Source organism: Podarcis vaucheri, assembly GCF_965113315.1.
Source record: "Podarcis vaucheri genome assembly, chromosome: 10".
Classification (NCBI taxonomy): Eukaryota; Metazoa; Chordata; class Lepidosauria; order Squamata; family Lacertidae; genus Podarcis; species Podarcis vaucheri.
Window position 1 is genome coordinate 68832589 of NC_138748.1, and position 19638 is coordinate 68852226.

Here is a 19638-nt window from a genome sequence, read left to right on the forward strand (position 1 = left end):
ACTGCACACCAGATAGCTGGTTGCAGGCTCGTGTGAGCCTCTCACTATTATACAATTCAGTCTCAGATTGAATTGTAAATCCCTGGTAAATTCCCTTGAATCCCTCTTAGAAGAATAAAGACATGACAATCTTATTTAAAGCAATAAAAGAAGTTTACTCACATCAGTTCACAGTTGAGTTGCTGAAGGCAGACTTAGTTACAAATAAGTTACAAATAAATAATAACTGGGACAACCGATCTCAGTGATCACGGGTAGGAGGAGGAGTTACGCTAAGACCAGACCATGTCATTACAGAGGAGGCAGGTTTAGTCGTTGTCTGAGGACTATCCCTGCCTCCGGGTCTGGTCCTGTCCGGACGGATACTAGAATCAGCAAGGGATACCCACATGGCCTGAAGGTGCTGCTGTGCAATGCCAGGTCAATGATTCAGAAGACCACTGCCATCCATGACTTGATCATGGATGGAGGATTTGACCTGGCTTGTGTAACAGAGACTTGGTTGGGTGAAGCAGATGGGCCTGTTCTTGCCGCTGCTTGTCCACCAGGTTTCTCTTACGCACAGCAACCCAGGTTATGTGGGCGGGGAGGGGGGGTTGCAGTGATTTTTAGGAAGTCATTAGTTTGCACCAGGCGTCCTATTGGGAAGACCCAGTTTTCTGAGTGCATGTTCTGGAAGTTGGGCAATAGGGGCAGTACAGGATTCCTTTTGGTGTACCGACCTCCCCGCTGCGCCAAGGATTCCCTGCCCGAGCTGCTTCAGGTCGTGGCGGATGTTCTCCTGGAGACACCTAGCTTGGTCGTCCTAGGGGATTTTAACATCCATGCCGACACGACCTTACAAGGGGCCGCTCGGGACTTCGTGGAAAGCATGGCCTCCATGGGGCTGTCCCTGAATAAGTCTGGCCCAACCCATAGCCGTGGACATGCCTTGGACCTGGTGTTTACCTCTATGGATGTTGGTGATCTGACACTAAGTAAAAGCGAAACGAAAGAAGTGCCATGGTCAGATCACTTCCTGGTGCAACTGGACTTCTCTGTGACCCATCCCCTCTGCAGGGAGGTGGGACCAATTCGGATGGTCCGCCCCCGCCACTTAATGGATCCAAATGGTTTCCAGAGAGTGGTAGGGGATGCTTTATCCCATGTTGATGGCCTTTCAGCTGATTCCCTGGTGGCCCGCTGGAATGTGGAGTTAACCAGGGCTATTGACTGTTTGGCTTCGAAGCGCCCTCTCCGATTGCATGGAGCCCGGACAGCCCCGTGGTTTTCCACGGATCTGAGGGCAATGAAACAATCGTTGAGACGGCTAGAGCGCCGGTGGCGGATAACTCATTCCGAATCTGACTGGACACAGGTTAGAGCTCAACGTCGAGCCTACCAAGTGGCGATAGCGACGGCGAAGAAGAATTTCTTCACCGCCTCTATTGCATCTGCAGAAAACAGCAGCAGGAGACTCTTTCAGGTGGTTCGCAATTTAGCGGAACCACCTGCAACATCGGGGCCCAGTACGGGCCACATGTTCTCCTGCAATGATTTTGCAAAGTTTTTTGCAGATAAAATCGCTCTGATTCGGGAAGAAGTAGACTCCACCGTGGGAGCAGGGCCGGGGCGGGAGAGTGCTAGAGTTCTGTCTGGTCAAGTTGAGTGGGATCAATTCCAATCTGTTACCTCCGAGGATGTGGACAGGCTGCTTGGACGAGTGAAACCAACCACCTGTCTCCTGGATCCTTGCCCATCCTGGCTAATAAAAGCAAGCCGGGAAGGGCTGGGCGATGGGCTTCGTGGGGTGGTGAATGCTTCCCTCCGTGAGGGAGCCTTCCCAGACCCGCTGAAAGAGGCGGTTATTAAACCGCTTCTTAAAAAACCATCTTTAGATGCGGCCACGATGGCCAACTATCGCCCAGTCTCAAATCTTCCATTCCTGGGCAAGGTGATTGAGCGAGCGGTTGCCGAACAACTCCAGGCACGCCTGGAAGAAGCGGACCATTTGGATCCCTTCCAGTCGGGATTCAGGCCTCATCATGGGACTGAAACTGCCTTGGTCGCACTGGTTGATGATCTCCGGCGGGCTAGGGACAAAGGTGAGAGCTGTTTCCTAGTTCTGCTGGATCTCTCAGCGGCGTTCGATACCATCGACCATAGCATCCTTCTGGACCGTCTTGAGGGGCTGGGAGCTGGGGGCACTGTTATACAGTGGTTCCGCTCCTTCCCTCTGGGCCGTGTTCAGAAAGTGGTGGGGGGGGATGAGTGTTCAGACCCCTGGGCTCTCACTTGTGGGGTGCCTCAGGGTTCTGTCCTCTCCCCCATGCTTTTCAACATCTACATGCGGCCGCTGGGAGAGATCATCAGGAGGTTTGGGCTGGGTGTTCATCAGTATGCGGATGATACCCAGCTCTACCTCTCTTTTAAATCAGAACCAGTGAAGGCGGTGAAGGTCCTGTGTGAGTGTCTGGAGGCGGTTGGAGGATGGATGGTGGCTAACAGATTGAGGTTGAATCCTGACAAGACAGAAGTACTGTTTTTGGGGGACAGAAGGCGGGCAGGTGTGGAGGATTCCCTGGTCCTGAATGGGGTAACTGTGCCCCTGAAGGACCAGGTGCGCAGCCTGGGAGTCATTTTGGACTCACAGCTGTCCATGGAGGCACAGGTCAAATCTGTGTCCAGGGCAGCTGTTTACCAGCTCCATCTGGTACGCAGGATGAGACCCTATCTGCCTGCGGACTGTCTCGCCAGAGTGGTGCATGCTCTGGTTATCTCCCGCTTGGACTACTGCAATGCACTCTACGTGGGGCTACCTCTGAAGGTGACTCGGAAACCACAACTAATCCAGAATGCGGCAGCTAGACTGGTGACTGGGGGCAGCCGCCGAGACCATATAACACCGGTCTTGAAAGACCTGCATTGGCTCCCAGTACGTTTCCGAGCACAATTCAAAGTGTTGGTGCTGACCTTTAAAGCCCTAAACGGCCTCGGTCCAGTATACCTGAAGGAGCGTCTCCACCCCCATCATTCTGCCCGGACGCTGAGGTCCAGCGCCGAGGGCCTTCTGGCGGTTCCCTCATTGCGAGAAGCAAAGCTACAGGGAACCAGGCAGAGGGCCTTCTCGGTAGTGGCGCCCGCCCTGTGGAACACCCTCCCACCAGATGTCAAGGCGATAAACAACTACCTGACATTCAGGAGACATCTTAAGGCAGCCCTGTTCAGGGAAGTTTTTAACGTGTGATATTTTATTGTATTTTTGGTTTTTATGGAAGCCGCCCAGAGTGGCTGGGGAGGCCCAGCCAGATGGGCGGGGTATAAATAATAAATTATTATTATTATTATTATAAATATGTACATGTGGATCTACCCATATGGGAGAATAATCCCAGTGCTTCAGCTAGTTGAGAGCTAGCAGAGCAGTCCTAGCTAAAAGCTGGTCAAACGAAGAAGGAAGTAAAAGAGAGAGAGAGAGATAGAGTGCTGTGTGACTCATCCTTTTGTTACCTGGACAGGTAAGGTCACACCCACCTCTAGTCACATGCAAGGAAGGATGCTCCAGCCAGGAGGAACAGGAAGTTTCGACTGGCTGGACCAACATCCCTTTGCATGTCCCCTCTAGGAAAACAAGGAATGTTGTATTTGACTGCTCCCAGTGGATTACATCCCACAAAGTTGCACAGCCCAATCTCTCTGGTGCCTTGCAAAGAGAAACACTGAATCTTTATTCCCCACCCTCCCACCCAAAATGCAATTTCTCACATGTTTGCAGAAGGCAGCGTCCAGAACGTGAACTTGGGTGACACTTACAGCTACTACAGGATCCAAGGTCTGCATCCAGGCAATGAATACGTCGTCACGGTGAATCCGGTCTTTGGCGCCATTGAGGGACCGATAGTCACTGCGAAGGCAACAACCTGTAAGTCTCACCACTGTGGAGGAGAATTCATGTAATCCTGCAAGAAATGTTGGCCCCCATAGCGATGGCACTAGCAACTTCGAGATCGGATTACTGCAATGCACTCAATGTGGGGCTTCCCTTGAGCTGCACTTAGTGCAGAATGCTGCAGCATAATTGCTGATGGGAGCAGCCAGGAACTCCTTTGACTCCGGGTCCCACCCCGCATGTCAACTCTGATGGGTGGGTGGGACAACTCACTAATTATTGTTGTTATTGCTATTGTTATTATTTAATTTATATCCCTCCCATCTTGCCATGTTTCCCCAGCCACTCTGGGTGGCTTAAAGGTAAAGGTAAAGGGACCCCTGACCATTAGGTCCAGTTGCATACGACTCTGGGGTTGCGGCGCTCATCTCGCTTTATTGGCCATGGGAGCCGGCATACAGCTTCCGGGTCATGTGGCCAGCATGACTAAGCCGCTTCTGGCGAACTAGAGCAGCGCACGGAAACACTGTTTACCCTCCCGCCAGAGCGGTACCTATTTATCTACTTGCACTTGATGTGCTTTCAAACTGCTAGGTTGGCAGGAGCAGGGACCGAGCAACGGGAACTCACCCCGTCACAGGGATTCGAACCGCCGACCTTCTGATCGGCAAATGCTAGGCTCTGTGGTTTAACCCACAGTGCCACCTGCGTCCCACTGGGTGGCTTATAACATACATAAACACACAACAAAGCATCAAACATATCTATATCTATCTCTACATATCTATATATCTATATATCTATATTATCTATCAATCTATCATGTATATCCTATACGAGCAACAAACAAGCCAATAAATCAACAGAAACCAATAACAATAATAACAACAATAAACAGTTTGCAGTTATACCCAAATTAAAATAACTGCCAACCCCAACTAAACATTTATCCAACATCAACCCCACAAAAACAAACCAGAGGAAGCCAAATTAGAACTGTTTAAACATTTAAAAACATTTCAGCCAGTTGTCCCAACCCAAGAGTTGTTCCAGCAACGTCCCGCCGACAAAATGACATCCTTTTGACAGCACATGAGTGAAAGGTGGCTTCTTCTGCCTAGCTGTAAGAATCCCTTCCATACAATTGTTGTATGGAACCATACAGTGGTTGTTTGGCACCTGGGAACCAGAGTTCAAGGGCCACTGCCAGCCCTATGCTTGGCGCTTGCCAATGACTGTCACCCTCTGCTTGGCACTTCCTCCCCAACAACCAATGGGGAGAGGAAGAAGAAGCCTGCATTATGCAAGCATTGCCTGCCTGAGGGATAAGCCCATAGCTGTCAACTTACAGATTTGAAAATAAGGGACCAGCCACCTTGAAAATAAGGGATCAGCAGCCAAAATAAGGGATTTTAGTCAACCAGCAGCCAAACAAAGCCTCAAGCGGTGGTTCCCACAGCGCAGCAACCCGGCAAAGGGGATGCAGCAAGGGAAACCACCGTCACCTCTCCGCTGGGAAGCGCTGGGCAAAGGCGAGTCCCCAGGCAATGTGGCCAATTTGATCGGCACAAGGCATGCAAGCTCCACCCCCCAGTCATTCTTAGACTCCTTATTGGGTGAGCAATACAGTTGGAGCCTCCCTCCTCCCTGGCTGGCAGGGAGGGAGGGAGAGGAGCTGCTTCCTTTGAAACCTTGGAAATTTAAGGGACATCATCAAAAAGGGACAGCAGCGGGACACAGCGCTGGGATAAGGGAGTTTCCCGCCAAATAAGGGACGGTTGACAGCTATGGACAAGCCTCTCTTGCAAGCAATGCCTGCGAGAAAAGATGAGGCTGGTTGCTTTGGCTGTACCAGGGGAGAGGAGAAGGAGGTAGCCCTGCTGGGTGTTTTCCTAGTGCCCATATTCCTTTGTGAGCATTCATTTGCAAAATAATAGACCCAGTTTTGGAGAAGCAGCGGGACGTTCCTGCATCCTTCCCCCCAGAATGAGCACCCCCTCGACCCAACATGTTGGAACTGCATCCTGATCTTTCCACTTTCTCTTGCCTCTTCAATGTTCATCGCAGTGTCATCCAGCGCTGTGCAGATTTTGAAAGCAACCGAGGTCACCATCAGTTCTGTGCTGGTTTCCTGGAACGCGGTGCCCGGGGCGACTGGGTACCGGGTGACGTGGGGCCCAACGCCAGGTAAGAGAACCGTCACAGCAAAGTGCTCTGATCTGTGGGTCACTGTATGTGGGGCTGCCCTTGGACCTGGTCTGGAGGGTACGGCTGGTGCAGAATGCAGTGGTTAGACTCAGGGCCGGATTTTGGTTTGATGAGGGCCTAAGCTGCTGAAGGTAATGGGGCCCTTTATATGTCTAGCTGTCCTTTGTCAACAACAAATTGTTGCTGTTTTGTGTGTGGAATATACAGTGGTACCTCGGGTTAAGAACTTAATTCGTTCTGGAGGTCTGTTCTTAACCTGAAACTGTTCTTAACCTGAAGCACCACTTTAGCTAATGGGGCCTCCTGCTGCTGCCGCGCCGCTGGAGCACGGTTTCTGTTCTCATCCTGAAGCAAAGTTCTTAACCCGAGGTAAAATTTCTGAGTTAGCGGAGCCTGTAACCTGAAGCCTCTGTAACCTGAGGTACCACTGTATGCTATATGGGAATTTATGGACCCACTAGGTATCTAAAGCCATTTGCACATAACAAAATATGTATTTTATCAAAGTATTTGTTGAACTGAAATACAGCCATACCTCGGGTTACAGACGCTTCAGGTTGCGTTTTTTCACGTTACGGACCCACTGAAACCCGGAAGTACCGGAACGGGTTACTTCCAGGTTTCGGGGGTCGCACATGCACAGAAGTGCTAAATCATGCTTTGCGAATGCACAGAACTGCCAAATTGCAACCCGCATGTGCGCAGACGTGCCGCTGCGGGTTGCGAACGCTGTGGCTTGCAAATGTGCATACCGCACGGATCACATTCGCAACCCGAGCATCCACTGTACAGTTAAGAAGTATATTAATAGTGAAATACAATTACGAAGAAGTATATTAGTAGTGAAATAATTATTAAGCTCTTACTTAAAATGATTTTTTATTCATAACGAACTTAATAATGCAAACACATTGGCATTTGGCAATAACAAAAGTTTTTTCAGCAACACAATTTACGAAGACTCGTAATCTAGTCTCTAGAAACTTGCTATAACATGAAATAATAAAAGGTGTAAATATATGATGCAAACTACTAATAATTATAAACAATAGAATGTAGGCACCCTATATATAGAAAGGAGCAAACCAGTGATATTTTAGGGAGCAGGCTAGCAGGTGGGGCCCATGACTTATATCATAGGAGCCTACACAACACAAAACACTGTTGCTGTATGTAGGTTTTATTTTATTTGTTTTTTATCTTATATTTTGGAAATGTACATCCAAGTTTTTCCCCCTTTATATTTTTTTGGGGCCCCAAGAGAGTGGGGCCCTAAGCTATAGCTTGTTTAGCTTATACTTAAATGTGGCACTGGTTAGGTTGCTGATAGGGGCCGGTGGCTGGCAGCATGTGGTAAAGGTAAAGGGACCCCTGACCATTAGGTCCAGTCGCGGACGACTGGGCTTGCGGCGCTCATCTTGCTTTATTGGCCAAGGGAGCCGGCGTACAGCTTCCGGGTCGTGTGGCCAGCAGGACTAAGCCGCTTCTGGCGAACCAGAGCAGCGAGGGCTGGTGGCATGGAAATAACTTTTATAAATAAATGGAAACTACATAAAACACACACACTGAGGATTCTGCTCTCCGTCTTTTACCTGTTTCTGTGTGTTCCAAGAGTTCTTCGGAAGAGACCGACCCCGGCAGCTTGCTCTGAACAGTTCCAATACAGCTTACCGCCTGCAAAATTTGGCTGATAACACGGAATATGTGATTTCGCTGTATGTCCTTTTTGGTTCGGTAGAGGGTCCAGGGATCACCATTACTGCGAGGACCTGTGAGTATATTTGCATCGCAGACAAAAAAAGTACTGGACCTCCTTTCCACCATGCATAATAATAATAATAATAATTATAATTATACCCTGCCCATCTGGCTGGGTTTCCCCAGCAACTCTGGCATCTTCCAACATAATATTAAAATACAATAGTCTGTCAAACATTAAAAGCTTTCCTGAACAGGGCTGCCTTCAGATGTCTTCTAAAAGTCTGGTAGTTGTTTTTCTCTTTCACATCTGGTGGGAGGGTGTTCCACACGGCGGGTGCCACTACCGAGAAGGCCCTCTGCCTGGTTTCCTGTAACTTGGCTTCTCGCAGTGAGGGAACCAGCAGAAGGCCCTCGGAGCAGGACCTCAGTGTCCGGGCAGAACGATGGGGGTGGAGACGCTCCTTCAGGTATACTGGGCCGAGGCCCTTTAGGGCTTGAAAGGTCAGCACCAACACTTTGAATTGTGCTCGGAAACGTACTGGGAGCCAACGTAGGTTTTTCAGGACCAGTGCTATGTGGTCTCAGTGTTCACTCCCAGTCACTAGACGAGCTGCTGCATTCTGGATTAGTTGTAGTTTCTGGGTCACCTTCAAAGGTAGCCCCACGTAGAGTGCATTGCACTAGTCCAAGCGGGAGATAACTAGAGCATGCACCACTCTGGTGAGACAGTCTGCGGGCAGGGAGGGTCTCATCCTGCGTACCAGATGGAGCTGATAAACAGCTGCCCTGGACAGAGAATTGACCTTCGCCTCCATGGATAGCTGTGAGTCCAGAATGACTCCCAGGCTGCTCAACTGGTCCTTCAGGGGCACAGTTGCCCCATTCAGGACCAGGGAGTCCTCCACACCCACCCGCCTCATGTCCCCCCAAAAAACAATACTTCTGCATACAATATCGTTCCAAACTGACTTCTTGAGAGCTTGAGATTTTGCTGCCCCTGCCCCCCCTTCCATTCAGGTTGTGAGTTCCTCTTAAGAAACCTTCTTCCACTGGCCAATGTTTAATACACAAGGGAGCGTTGCATTTTGCACCTTCCAAATTCCAAAAAAAGGTGGGATGCTAAAAAATTGCAAGATGGCTTGGGAATTCCAAAGATATTTTTTTCAACTACTATGATTTTGTTTTGCTTGGAATATAAGATGTGTGTAAAATTGCAATCATTTAAAACGATTGCCAGATACTTGCATTTATATTATTACTATGATGATGATGATGATGATTATTAAGCATTGCCTGGCATTTTCAGAAGGTAAGCATTGTCCAGTCACAAAAAATAATAGCAGGTTTGAATTCCTCACACCCAGAAGCATATTTTTTAAGGCCTCTTGCTGAAGAAGTTTGCAAGAAATTTGAGTTTCACCCCCTAAAATGACAGACCCTATCAGGGTAGGTTTTAGGTTTCATGAGGCCCTAAGCTACTGAAGGTAATGGGGCCCTTTATATATCCAGCTGTCCTTTGTCAACAACAAATGGTCACTGTTTTTGGTGTTGAATATATGCTATATGGTAATTTATGGACCTAATAGGTATCTCAAGCCATTTGCACATGTTGCCTTGCAATCTGTCCATGCAGAATGTAGGCACCCTAGATATAGATATGAGCAAACCAGTGATATTTTAGGGAGTAGGCTAGCAGGCAGGGGCCATTACTTATATCATAGGAGCCTAAAGGTAAAGGGACCCCTGACCATTAGGTCCAGTCGTGACTGACTCTGGGGTTGCAGCGCTCATCTCGCTTTACTGCCCAAGGGAGCCAGCGTACAGCTTCTGGCTCATGTGGCCAGCATGACTAAGCTGCTTCTGGTGAACCAGAGCAGCACACGGAAACGCCGTTTACTTTCCCACCGGAGTGGTACCTATTTATCTACTTGCACTTTGACGTGCTTTCGAACTGCTAGGTTGGCAGGAGCAGGCAGGACCTCACCCCGTTGCGGGGATTCGAACCGCCGACCTTCTGATCGGCAAGCCCTAGGCTCTGTGGTTTAACCCATAGCGCCACTTATATCATTGGAGCCTACACAACACAAAACACTGTTGCTTTATGTAGGTTTTATTCTGTTTTTTTCTTATATTTTGGAAATGTACATCCAGGTTTTTACCCTTTATATTTTTTGGGGGCCCCCAAGAGAGTGGGGCCCTAAGCTGTAGCTTGTTTAGATTATACGTAAATCCGGCACTGGACCATATTAACATACCCCTTTTCTTGGCAGCTCCTCTGGGTTACGTGACTCATTTCAAGGCAACCTCTTTCACAAGCTCCTCAATCTCTCTGTCCTGGAGCGCTGTCCCTGCAGCCAACAAATATAAGATTGTCTGGAAACCATCTGGAACCGAGCTAGGTATGTTGACATCTGTCCCTGGCATTTGTCCACATAAAATACCCTCTGTAACAAAAAGCCTAAGGGTGCTTCATGCGAAGTGTGACCTTATGAGATAACTTAGTTCAGGGGTGGGAAACCTTTTTCAGTCTGAGGGCCAAATTCCTTTCTGGGTGACCTTTCGGGGGCCACATGACAGCAGTAGGTGGAGCCAAAGGCTAAAGTGGGGAGGGCAACAAATGTAAAATTTATCTTTGTTCAGTAGGCTACTTTCTGCACCCCCACCCTGTTAGGTTTCTGTTTGTGCCACTGGGCAGTGCTTGGAGTCACAAGACTCTGTTTACATTCCAGAGATTCCAGACTGTTGGAAGTCTCACAGGAGACAGATGTTGATATTACTGGTTTCCTGTTTCTTTGTACCAGTTGCCTCTCTGCTTTCACAGAGAGAGGATGTATATTTTGCGGGGATGTTCAGGGATGCAGGAGAGGATATATTGACTGATTATATCCTTATCCAACTTGTGTTAACAAGTTCCCAAAATATCAGCAGAGTAAAACATTCCCCTTTATTTTAAGTTTGCAAGGGCAGCGTTTGCTCAGGCTTGCTTAAGCCTCTATAATAACCACTCTGGTAATTTCCCCTTATTCCCTCTTAAAATAGAAGGCACGACACAGTCCTTTACAAAAGTATAAAAAGAGTTTACTCACATTCTGTTCACATCAGATCCCAGAAGGCAGACTTAAACTTAGTGAAGTAATATACATTTGGATTCTATCTTATAAGAAGATAGTCCCTTTCTCCTCTCTTGGCTGGGAGCCAAGAGGGCATCTTTAGCTTAGTAGATGTTGCTTCTTCGAAGGAAGAGAAGAGACAAGAGAGGTAAGAGAGAGATGGCTTCCCCTGCCCTGTGCTTTTATCATTACCTGCACAGGTGAGGCCACACCCACCTCTAGTCACATGCGGAGGAAGTCTGTCCCAGCCCAGAGGGAAACAGGAAGTTTACCTGCTGGCTGGACAAACATTCCTCCCCATGTCTAAACATGTATACTCTAGGAATGTTGTAATTGACTGCTCTTGTGTTTTACATCCCACATATTTCTCTTCTGTCTGCGTAGTTAGAAATAAAACTCTTAGCAATGTAGCTCATATTCCTCATCCTTCGCTGCTGCTTGTATACTCTGCGTACTGGGAATGTGCCTGGGGCCTCATCAAAGGCTCAGGTTGTTAATTACCATCGGAGGACTCAACTGGAGGAGTAGCTCGGTCGAACGCAAGTTCCGACACACCCACCCCTCTGTCAGGATTCAAGCCTGCCTTCAGGAGAAACTGGCCGCTCTCCAGGCACCCGGCTTGATCTCCCGGTTGACCTCCCTGTCTGCATTCCCGGCAAGATCCAGGCAGAGGTCACGATCAGCGATCCTCCTCTACGTGAGAAGAACACACCACTCTTTCCTGCACCCCCAGGGGCAGGGGAAAGAAATAGACAGAAACGTATTTACATGCCTTTATTTCTGTCTTTGCAGCGTTACAGAAAAACACATCTGCTCTCTTCAAACTCCAACAGCAGAGAGACAAACTCCTCCTGTACTTCCTGTACAGCTCATATTACACTCTGAGCTAATTCCGGTGCTTCGCACTGTGAATAGACTGTCCCTTTGTTTCCCACAAAACAGTCCCAACATTCCCATTTATGTTTTGCTTTCAAGCCAGCAGCTCGCTGCCGCATTGCTTCTATATCGTAACACCCTCTAGGTCCTCCATGCAGACAAGCAAGAGACGTTATCAGAGTTTAAGCACACATTCTGAAAGACTGGTACTGTTGTACCTGGGATCCCAAATGCCTTGCGAGTTGAACATTTTCACTCCCAAATGCCACAAACCTGGAAGTGAGTGTTCCGGTTTGCGAACATTCATTGGAACCTGAATGTCCAATGCAGCTTCTGATTGGCTGCAAGAGCTTCCTGCAGCCAATCAGAAGCCATGCCTTGGCTTCCGAATGTTTTGGAAGTTGGACAGACTTCCGGAACGGATTCCATTCGACTATTGATGTACTGTACAACTGTACTGATGAATTGGAAGTAGAAATATACAATCCCCTTTAATCAATTGATTGATGACATGTTAACCCTCGCAACATATGAACTTATAGACATAGACTTTGTTTGGATAAATATACTGACATTTGGAATTAGTTTCTACAGAAGATATGTTGTTATTAATAGTCATAAATATATTAGGACAATATTATTATTCCTATGCATGGAAATGTAACAGATACTAGTATCTCTTTGACATCTGGTGGGAGGGAGTTCCACAGGGCAGGCGCCACTACCAAAAAGGCCCTCTGCCTGGTTCCCTGTAACTTGGCTTCTCGCAGCGAGGGAACCGCCAGAAGGCCCTCGGCGCTGGACCTCAGTGTCCGGGTAGAACGATGGGGGTGGAGACGCTCCTTCAGATATATTGGACCGGGGCCGTTTAGGGCTTTAAAGGTCAGCACCAACACTTTGAATTGTGCTTGCAAACATACTGGGAGCTAATGTAGGTCTTTCAGGACCGGTGTTATGTGGTCTCAGCGGCCGCTCCCAGTCACCAGTCTAGCCGCCGCTTTTTGGATTAGCTGTAGTTTCCGGGTCACCTTCAAAGGTAGCCCCACATAGAGAGCATTGCAGTAGTCCAAGTGGGAGATAACCAGAGCATGCACCACTCTGGCGAGACAGTCTGCAGGCAGATAGGGTCTCACATGTAGTTAGAGCCTCAGATTGTAAGCTCTGGGAAAGGGCCATGGATACTGATGAATTATAACAACAGCAACCGGCTGATTTGCAAGGAGGAAAACAAACTTGGCTGTTGGTATTTCTGTTTCAGAGAAAGACACTGCTCAGAGCCATCTCTTAGACAGCGGAGTTCTTGCTTACCGTTTGGAAAATTTGCTGCCTGATACCCAGTACACCATTGGGATTTGTGCTGTGTTTGGAGCCTCTGATGGAAGAGTCGTGACCCTTACTCAAGGCACCGGTAACTGCAGAATTCGCAAGGGAACATTGCTGAGCTGGGGCAGTGAATTATTTTGCCGTGGCTAAGGTAGTAAACATTAAGTCATGGGCTAGTCTTGCATTCTTGGCTAGCTGCCACACAGCAAATTGTGCAAGAGCCGAGCTTACTATAAATCGCCTTGTGTCTCTCTATAGCAGGGTTTCGTAAACATGGGTCTCCAGCTGTTTTGGGACTACAATTCCCATCATCCCTGACCACTGGTCCTGCTAGCTAGGGGCGATGATTATACATTCTTTATCAATCTTCTGAGAAAAATACAAAACCTTATGCAAAGCCACAGAGACTTGCAAACTACCCAACCTAAGATGAACTTATATTGTCTGGTTTCAGTGGATTTTTCAAGTGCTTAATTCAGTCTTTTGTTTTCTTTCTCTTTTTTGGTAAGTTCATGAAGTTGTAGACTGCAAATCAGTCTCTTAAGCTTAAGCCAAGAAATAGTACTCCCTATGAAATTGAATATCAATATACGTATCAAGGCTTTGAGAGTAGACCACTGAAGAAGCTCGGAAAACTACCTTGGGAGTGTGCTACCTGCAAGCCCCAGTAAAAGGGCCCCATTGGGGGTGAAGAGCAGTCTTTGATTACTTGGACCGCCAGGGCGAAACAGGTGCAAAACGCCAGCACCTTGTCTACAACTTCATTAACATCCATTTACAACTTTACTAGCATCTCTCGGTACTGTGAAAAACACCAAACTTACCCTTTGTTGGTACCTTCATGAACTTACCTAAAAAGATAAAGAAAACAAAAGACTGAGTTAAGCACTTGAAAAATCCATTGAAACCAGACATTATAACTCCATCTTAGGTTGTGTGCTGGTCCTGAGGGTTAACTGTGCAGTGAGGTCTGAGTCCAGTCCAAGGTCGAGGGTGCGGTATGGAGGCTGTCCGTCAAAGCTGAGGCGGGGTCCAAGGCAGGGAGTCGGGTGAGGTCAGGAACTCTGGCAGAAGAGCAGGACAGGGTGGAGGCAGGAACAGGCTACCAACAATGTTGCTCCTGCAACCTGGGACTGGGCTGGCTGGCTTTTATCTGCCCTGAGGCATGGGGCGGCCCTGGTCCACAGGTGACTCGCCTCTCCTGGCCTGGAGGTGAGCGCTTCTCCTGCAGGAATGTAGTTCCCTCCGCCTCTCTGCCCTGAGCCTCTGCAGCTCAGGAGAGGCTGGAGGGTTACCGGACCTAGAAGCAACCTCTCCTTCCCCTGACGGGGCTGAGAGTGGAGCACCTGCAGGCAATGGGTCCTCCATCCCCTCCGGAGCCAGAGCAGACTCAGCTGGTGCCTCCACCTGAGGATCCAGCACAGGTGAGGACCCTTCAGGCTCAGGCCCCAGCCCCGGCTCAGCTGGTTCTGGAGGCGGGGACTCCTGTGCAGGCTGGGATTCCTCAGGTTCAGCCTCCGAATCCCAGGCCATCACAGGTTGGGTAGTTCACAAGTCTCTGTGGCTTTGCATGAGGCTTTGTATTTTTCTCAGAAGATTGATAAAGAATGTATAATCATTTTGGTAATTATCGTGTGCATATTAGTCGCCGTGTTGCATGAGTCGTATTACTTCTATCAGTGGTGCAGGTTACATTTTTCTAGCTAGGGGTGATGGGCAAGTCACTGCCTCCCAGCCTTTCAACCCTTCGGCTGGAGATGACAGAGACTGTACATAAGAGCATATGAAGAGGCCTGCTGGATGAGGCCAATGGCACGGAAACGCTGTCTACCTTCCCGCCGGAGCGGTACCTAGTTATCTACTTGCACTTTGACATGTTTTTGAACTGCTAGGTTGGCAGGAGCAGGGACCGAGCAACGGGAGCTCACCCCGTTGCGGGGATTCGAACCGCTGACCTTCTGATCGGTTTAACCCACAGCGCCACCTAGTGGAGCATTCCAAAATATGATCCCTTCCTTGCGCCCAGAAGTAGTTCGTTCCAGAATGCTACTGCTGACATTTCCTTTTCGCATTGTTTGTCTGCAGCAGGGTCTCGTGGGAACCTCTCTGTTCCCCTTCCAATGGTTCCATCTGCAAAACCTATTACAACTAGATTCCTGCCATTGAGTTCAAGACAATCCACTCCTCCAGCAGCCACCTCTCTCAGGCCAAGAACCACCTCTGCACACGCAGCCAGGATGCCTAAGGCAACAGCACCGTCAGCTGCCACCCCTGGCCCAGGTGAGCTTGAGACTCGGAACTACTTATTAATTTATGTTTACAATGAATGGACAGCCCATCGTCAAGTCCACCCTAGGAGGCTTATGAAGATAATAAAATAAACAAACTTGAGAATCGGTCAGAACTCACAGCAGTGAGACCTTGAATGGTTGTAGAATAAATACCTGGAAGCATTTCATGAAGGATTGTGGATTTGAGCTCTAGGAAGGCCGTTCATAATGATGGGGCCACCACAAAAAATGCCCTGCTATTTTCCTAAAGGGTGTGTCCAGGCATCCATAGTGATCCCAGTGTGAAAGGGCCTGGCCATGCTTTGATCAGGTGTATAAGCTTTGGCCACTGAGAAACTCATTGTTTCTATTCACAGTAGAAACTTATGTGCATAGCTCAGATTGGCTAGTAACCATGAGGTTACTAACCAATTTCCCCAATCGTCTCCAGAGCATGGTTACTACATTTTAAAAAAATGGGGCAGGGAGGGGGGCATAGGGACATGGTCTGTGACTGACAGAGACCACAGTCTTCCTTTCTCACTCCCAGTCTGCAGCAAATCCAAAGCAGACATTGCCTTTCTGGTGGATGAATCGTCGAGCATCGGCCAAAGTAACTTTGCCAAAATAAAGGACTTCCTCTTCCGCATCGTCTCTTATTTCCCCAGAATTGGGCCTGAAGGTACACAGGTAAAAGCTTCTGTGATGCAGATGTTTGCACAAGTCACTAATAATAATAATAATAACATTTATTTATACCCCGCCCTCCCCAGCCAGAGCCGGGCTCAGGGCAGCTAACACCAATAAAATCACAGTAAAAACATAATAGGGGGGAAAGGGGGGGACCAATTTAAAATACAGGTTAAAATGCAATTTAAAATGCAGCCTCATTTTTAAATGGCTGATAAATCAAGACCATAAGGGGAGGGAAACATAAGGGTCAGACTGAGTCCAAACCAAAGGCTAGGCTGAGCAGTAACACAAACATCCTGTCTCCGTCACTTCCCACTCTGTGGAGTCAAATCACACACCGTCATGTGATAGGCAAAAATCCCATGACTGCAATCATGGAGCAGGAATTCTAACACTGACACCTCCCTCTGTTGGGCCCAAGAGATCTCCGCTGGCCTCCATCTGTGAAGTCACACAAGCATCACTCTTTCTGCACGGAGGTCCCGCCGAAAATACAGGGTGCAGAAGAACTATAAGTGGGCTTCCTGGTAGTGGCAGCCCATGCAAAGCTCTGGAATGTGGGTGTTCCGGGTGAAGGCAGGAAATGGCTCTATTTAGCCCCCTTCACCTTGGCTCAGTCGCTCCACCAGCTGCAGGCTACCATAGACCCAAGCAGGCTTTTGCCTCTCCCTCAGTTGCCATGAGGAATGGGGCTGTGGGATGAGGGACAAAACATGTTGGAAATGTAAGGGTGTAGATGGAGGGTGTAGATGGTGGTTGGAGCATGGATGGTGGCTAATGGATTGAGGTTGAATCCTGACAAGACAGAAGTACTGTTTTTGGGGGACAGGAGGCGGGCAGGTGTGGAGGACTCCCTGGTCCTGAACGGGGTAATTGTGCCCCTGAAGGACCGGGTGCACAGCCTGGGAGTCATTCTGGACTCACAGCTGTCCATGGAGGTGCAGGGCAGCTGTCTACCAGCTCCATCTGGTACGCAGGATGATACCCTCCCTGCCCGTGGACTGTCTCGCCAGAGTGGTGCATGCTGTAGTTATCTCCCACTTGAACTACTGCAATGCGCTCTACGTGGGGCTCCTTTGAAGGTGACCCGGAAACTACAACAAATCCAGAATGCAGCAGCTAGACTGGTAACCGGGGGCAGCTGCCAAGACCACATAACACCGGTCTTGAAAGACCTGCATTGGCTCCCAGTACGTTTCAGAGCACAATTCAAAGTGTTGGTGTTGACCTTTAAAGCCCTAAACGGCCTCGGTCCAGTATACCTGAAGGAGCGTCTCCACCCTCATCGTTCTGCCCCGACGCTGAGGTCCAGCTCCAAGGGCCTTCTGGCGGTTCCCTCATTGCGAGAAGCAAAGCTACAGGGAACCAGGCAGAGGGCCTTCTCGGTAGTGGCACCCACCCTGTGAAACGCCCTCCCATCAGATGTCAAAGAGATAAACAACTACAGTGGTGCCCCGCAAGACGAATGCCTCGCAAGACAAAAAACTCGCTAGACGAAAGGTTTTTTCATTCACGATTTGCCTCGCAAGACGAATTCCCCTATGCGCTTGCTTCGCAAGACGAAAACGTCTTGCGACTTTGTTAAGCCGTTTAAACCGTGCTTCGCAAGAAGAAAAATTCGTTAGACGGCAAAAATTGCGGAACGAATTAATTTCGTCTTGCGGGGCACCACTGTACCTGACATTCAGAAGACATCTCAAGGTAGCCCTGTTCAGGGAAGTTTTTAATGTGTGACATCTTAGTGTATTTTGGGTCTTTGTGGAAGCTGCCCAGAGTGGCTGGGGAAACCCAGCCAGATGGGCGGGGTACAAATAATAATAATAAATTATTATTATTATTATTATTATTATTATTATTATTATTATTATTTATTTATTATTAGTGGTGGACTTGTGATAAAGTAAAAACATTTTGGGAATCGATCTACAATGAACTAAAGAAGATGCTTAGATATTCATTTCCCAAAAAACCAGAAGCCTTTTTGCTAGGCTTGATGGGAAATGAGATTATGAAGATAGATCAAAGACTATCCATGTACGCCACAGTTGCAGCGAGGATTTTGTTGGCCCAAAAATGGAAATTACAAGAAATTTGGGAGTTGGCCAAACTGACTTGCAGGATCCGAGACCAGGACGAAATTCCAGAGAGACTGGAGTAAATTTATTGTATATTTAAATGATAACTGTAAAAAATTTGAAGACACTAGCAGGACTGAAGTAAATCCTACAATGTAGAGATATTGTAAAGAGTTATAATGCGCGATTGGATTTGATATGGGATACCGGTTGAAGGGAAGGAGGGAAGTCATAAGCTCGGCAGAGCAAAAAAGTTTCTATGTGGATTAATGTGTTGTTTGAAAAAGTGTTTAAGGAAAAATAAAAATAATAAGCATATATATATAGAGAGAGGAATGGGGCTTTGGATCCTGCCCTCCACTGTCTGCTTGGGTTGTTGTTGTTTTTTTTTTGGGGGGGTGCTCTGTTAGTTGCTGGGGTCAGCAATTGTACAGTCAATTTTAGGAACCGCTGCTTAGCTGACCTTGGCTGGCTCTGCTGGCGAAATGGGAATGCTTGCAATCAGAATGGTTTTTCCTTCTGCTCCTTTTTTTCTGGCTAAACTCAGATGCTTCTTTCGCCTTCTCATGCTAGATTGCTGTAGCTCAGTACAGCGAGGAGCCCAGGACGGAATTCCACTTTAACCGTTATAGGGACCGGAACGGCGTTTTGAAAGCTCTCAAGAGACTCCGCTATGCTGGCGGAAACACGAAAACCGGTGAGTATTGTACCGTCCAGTGTTTTCTTTGTTAAAAAATTATTTTGTACGTTTATGTTGTAAACCGCCCTGAGATCTGTGAATGAAGGGTGGCACAATAAATAAATAAATAAATAAATAAATAAATAAATAAATAAATAAATAAATAAATAATAATGGTAATAATGGTGATAATAATAATAATAATGTTACCTGGTTGAATTGATGACCACCACCTCTCCTGAAATTTCAATTTTCTAGGCAATCTCTAATGTCTAACCCTGGTCCAGAGGAAAAACAAAAATTTTTCCAGAGGAAAAACAAAAATTGATTGTAGAAGTTGCTTGACCCTTTCTCCTACCACCTATACCACCACTAAAATCACCCTCTCTCAACTGTTTTTTCTCCTTGAAGGAGAACATATTTAGTGAGCTGGTATCTTCCTCCTCGGGAAAATCAGTTTTGAGTAGAAAAAAGGGAAAGGGTTAAGTAGCCCTTTCTCCCTGCTCTTCTGCCCCTGAGCGTTATATCACCAACAGGGGACCTCGGGCCTAAACAGTCCCACCAATCCATTTTGGCCACACCCACTTGCCCTATAACTGCCCTCATATCTGATGTGGGGCAGGTAAAACTGTGGCTGAGCCAAAAGGGGCTTTGCAGGCACTGCCAATCAGCTGGTTGTTGGTGCCTGCAAAGCGTCTTTCAAAATGCCGTGCAAAGTTTAGACATTCTATTTCATTTTAAAAACAAGCCCTGGGAGGCTACTGTGACGTTAGCATATATGAGAGAGTGCTGGAGGGAAAATAGTTAAATAGGTTGCACAGACAGGACCCGGGGG

The 19638-nt window shown here is 47.9% G+C and overlaps 1 protein-coding gene and 1 long non-coding RNA gene across 2 annotated transcripts in view; one reads left to right on the forward strand and one right to left on the reverse strand.

Annotated features, from left to right (window-relative positions):
- The window catches only part of LOC309541196 (uncharacterized protein), a 228940-nt gene that overhangs the window by 43959 nt on the left and 165343 nt on the right, over positions 1-19638 (forward strand). Inside the window, exons 12-17 of the mRNA XM_082238687.1 lie at positions 3755-3901; positions 5936-6055; positions 7689-7847; positions 15172-15366; positions 15907-16046; positions 18698-18821. Coding sequence (XP_082094813.1) covers positions 3755-3901; positions 5936-6055; positions 7689-7847; positions 15172-15366; positions 15907-16046; positions 18698-18821 — 885 coding nt within the window. The remainder of the gene's footprint in view (positions 1-3754; positions 3902-5935; positions 6056-7688; positions 7848-15171; positions 15367-15906; positions 16047-18697; positions 18822-19638) is intronic.
- Positions 3751-12036, reverse strand: LOC309541493. Its single transcript, XR_014223750.1, has 4 exons — positions 11982-12036; positions 10033-10125; positions 7669-7845; positions 3751-3883 (listed from the first exon to the last, which is right to left on the reverse strand). It is a non-coding gene; the product is annotated as an uncharacterized lncRNA (long non-coding RNA).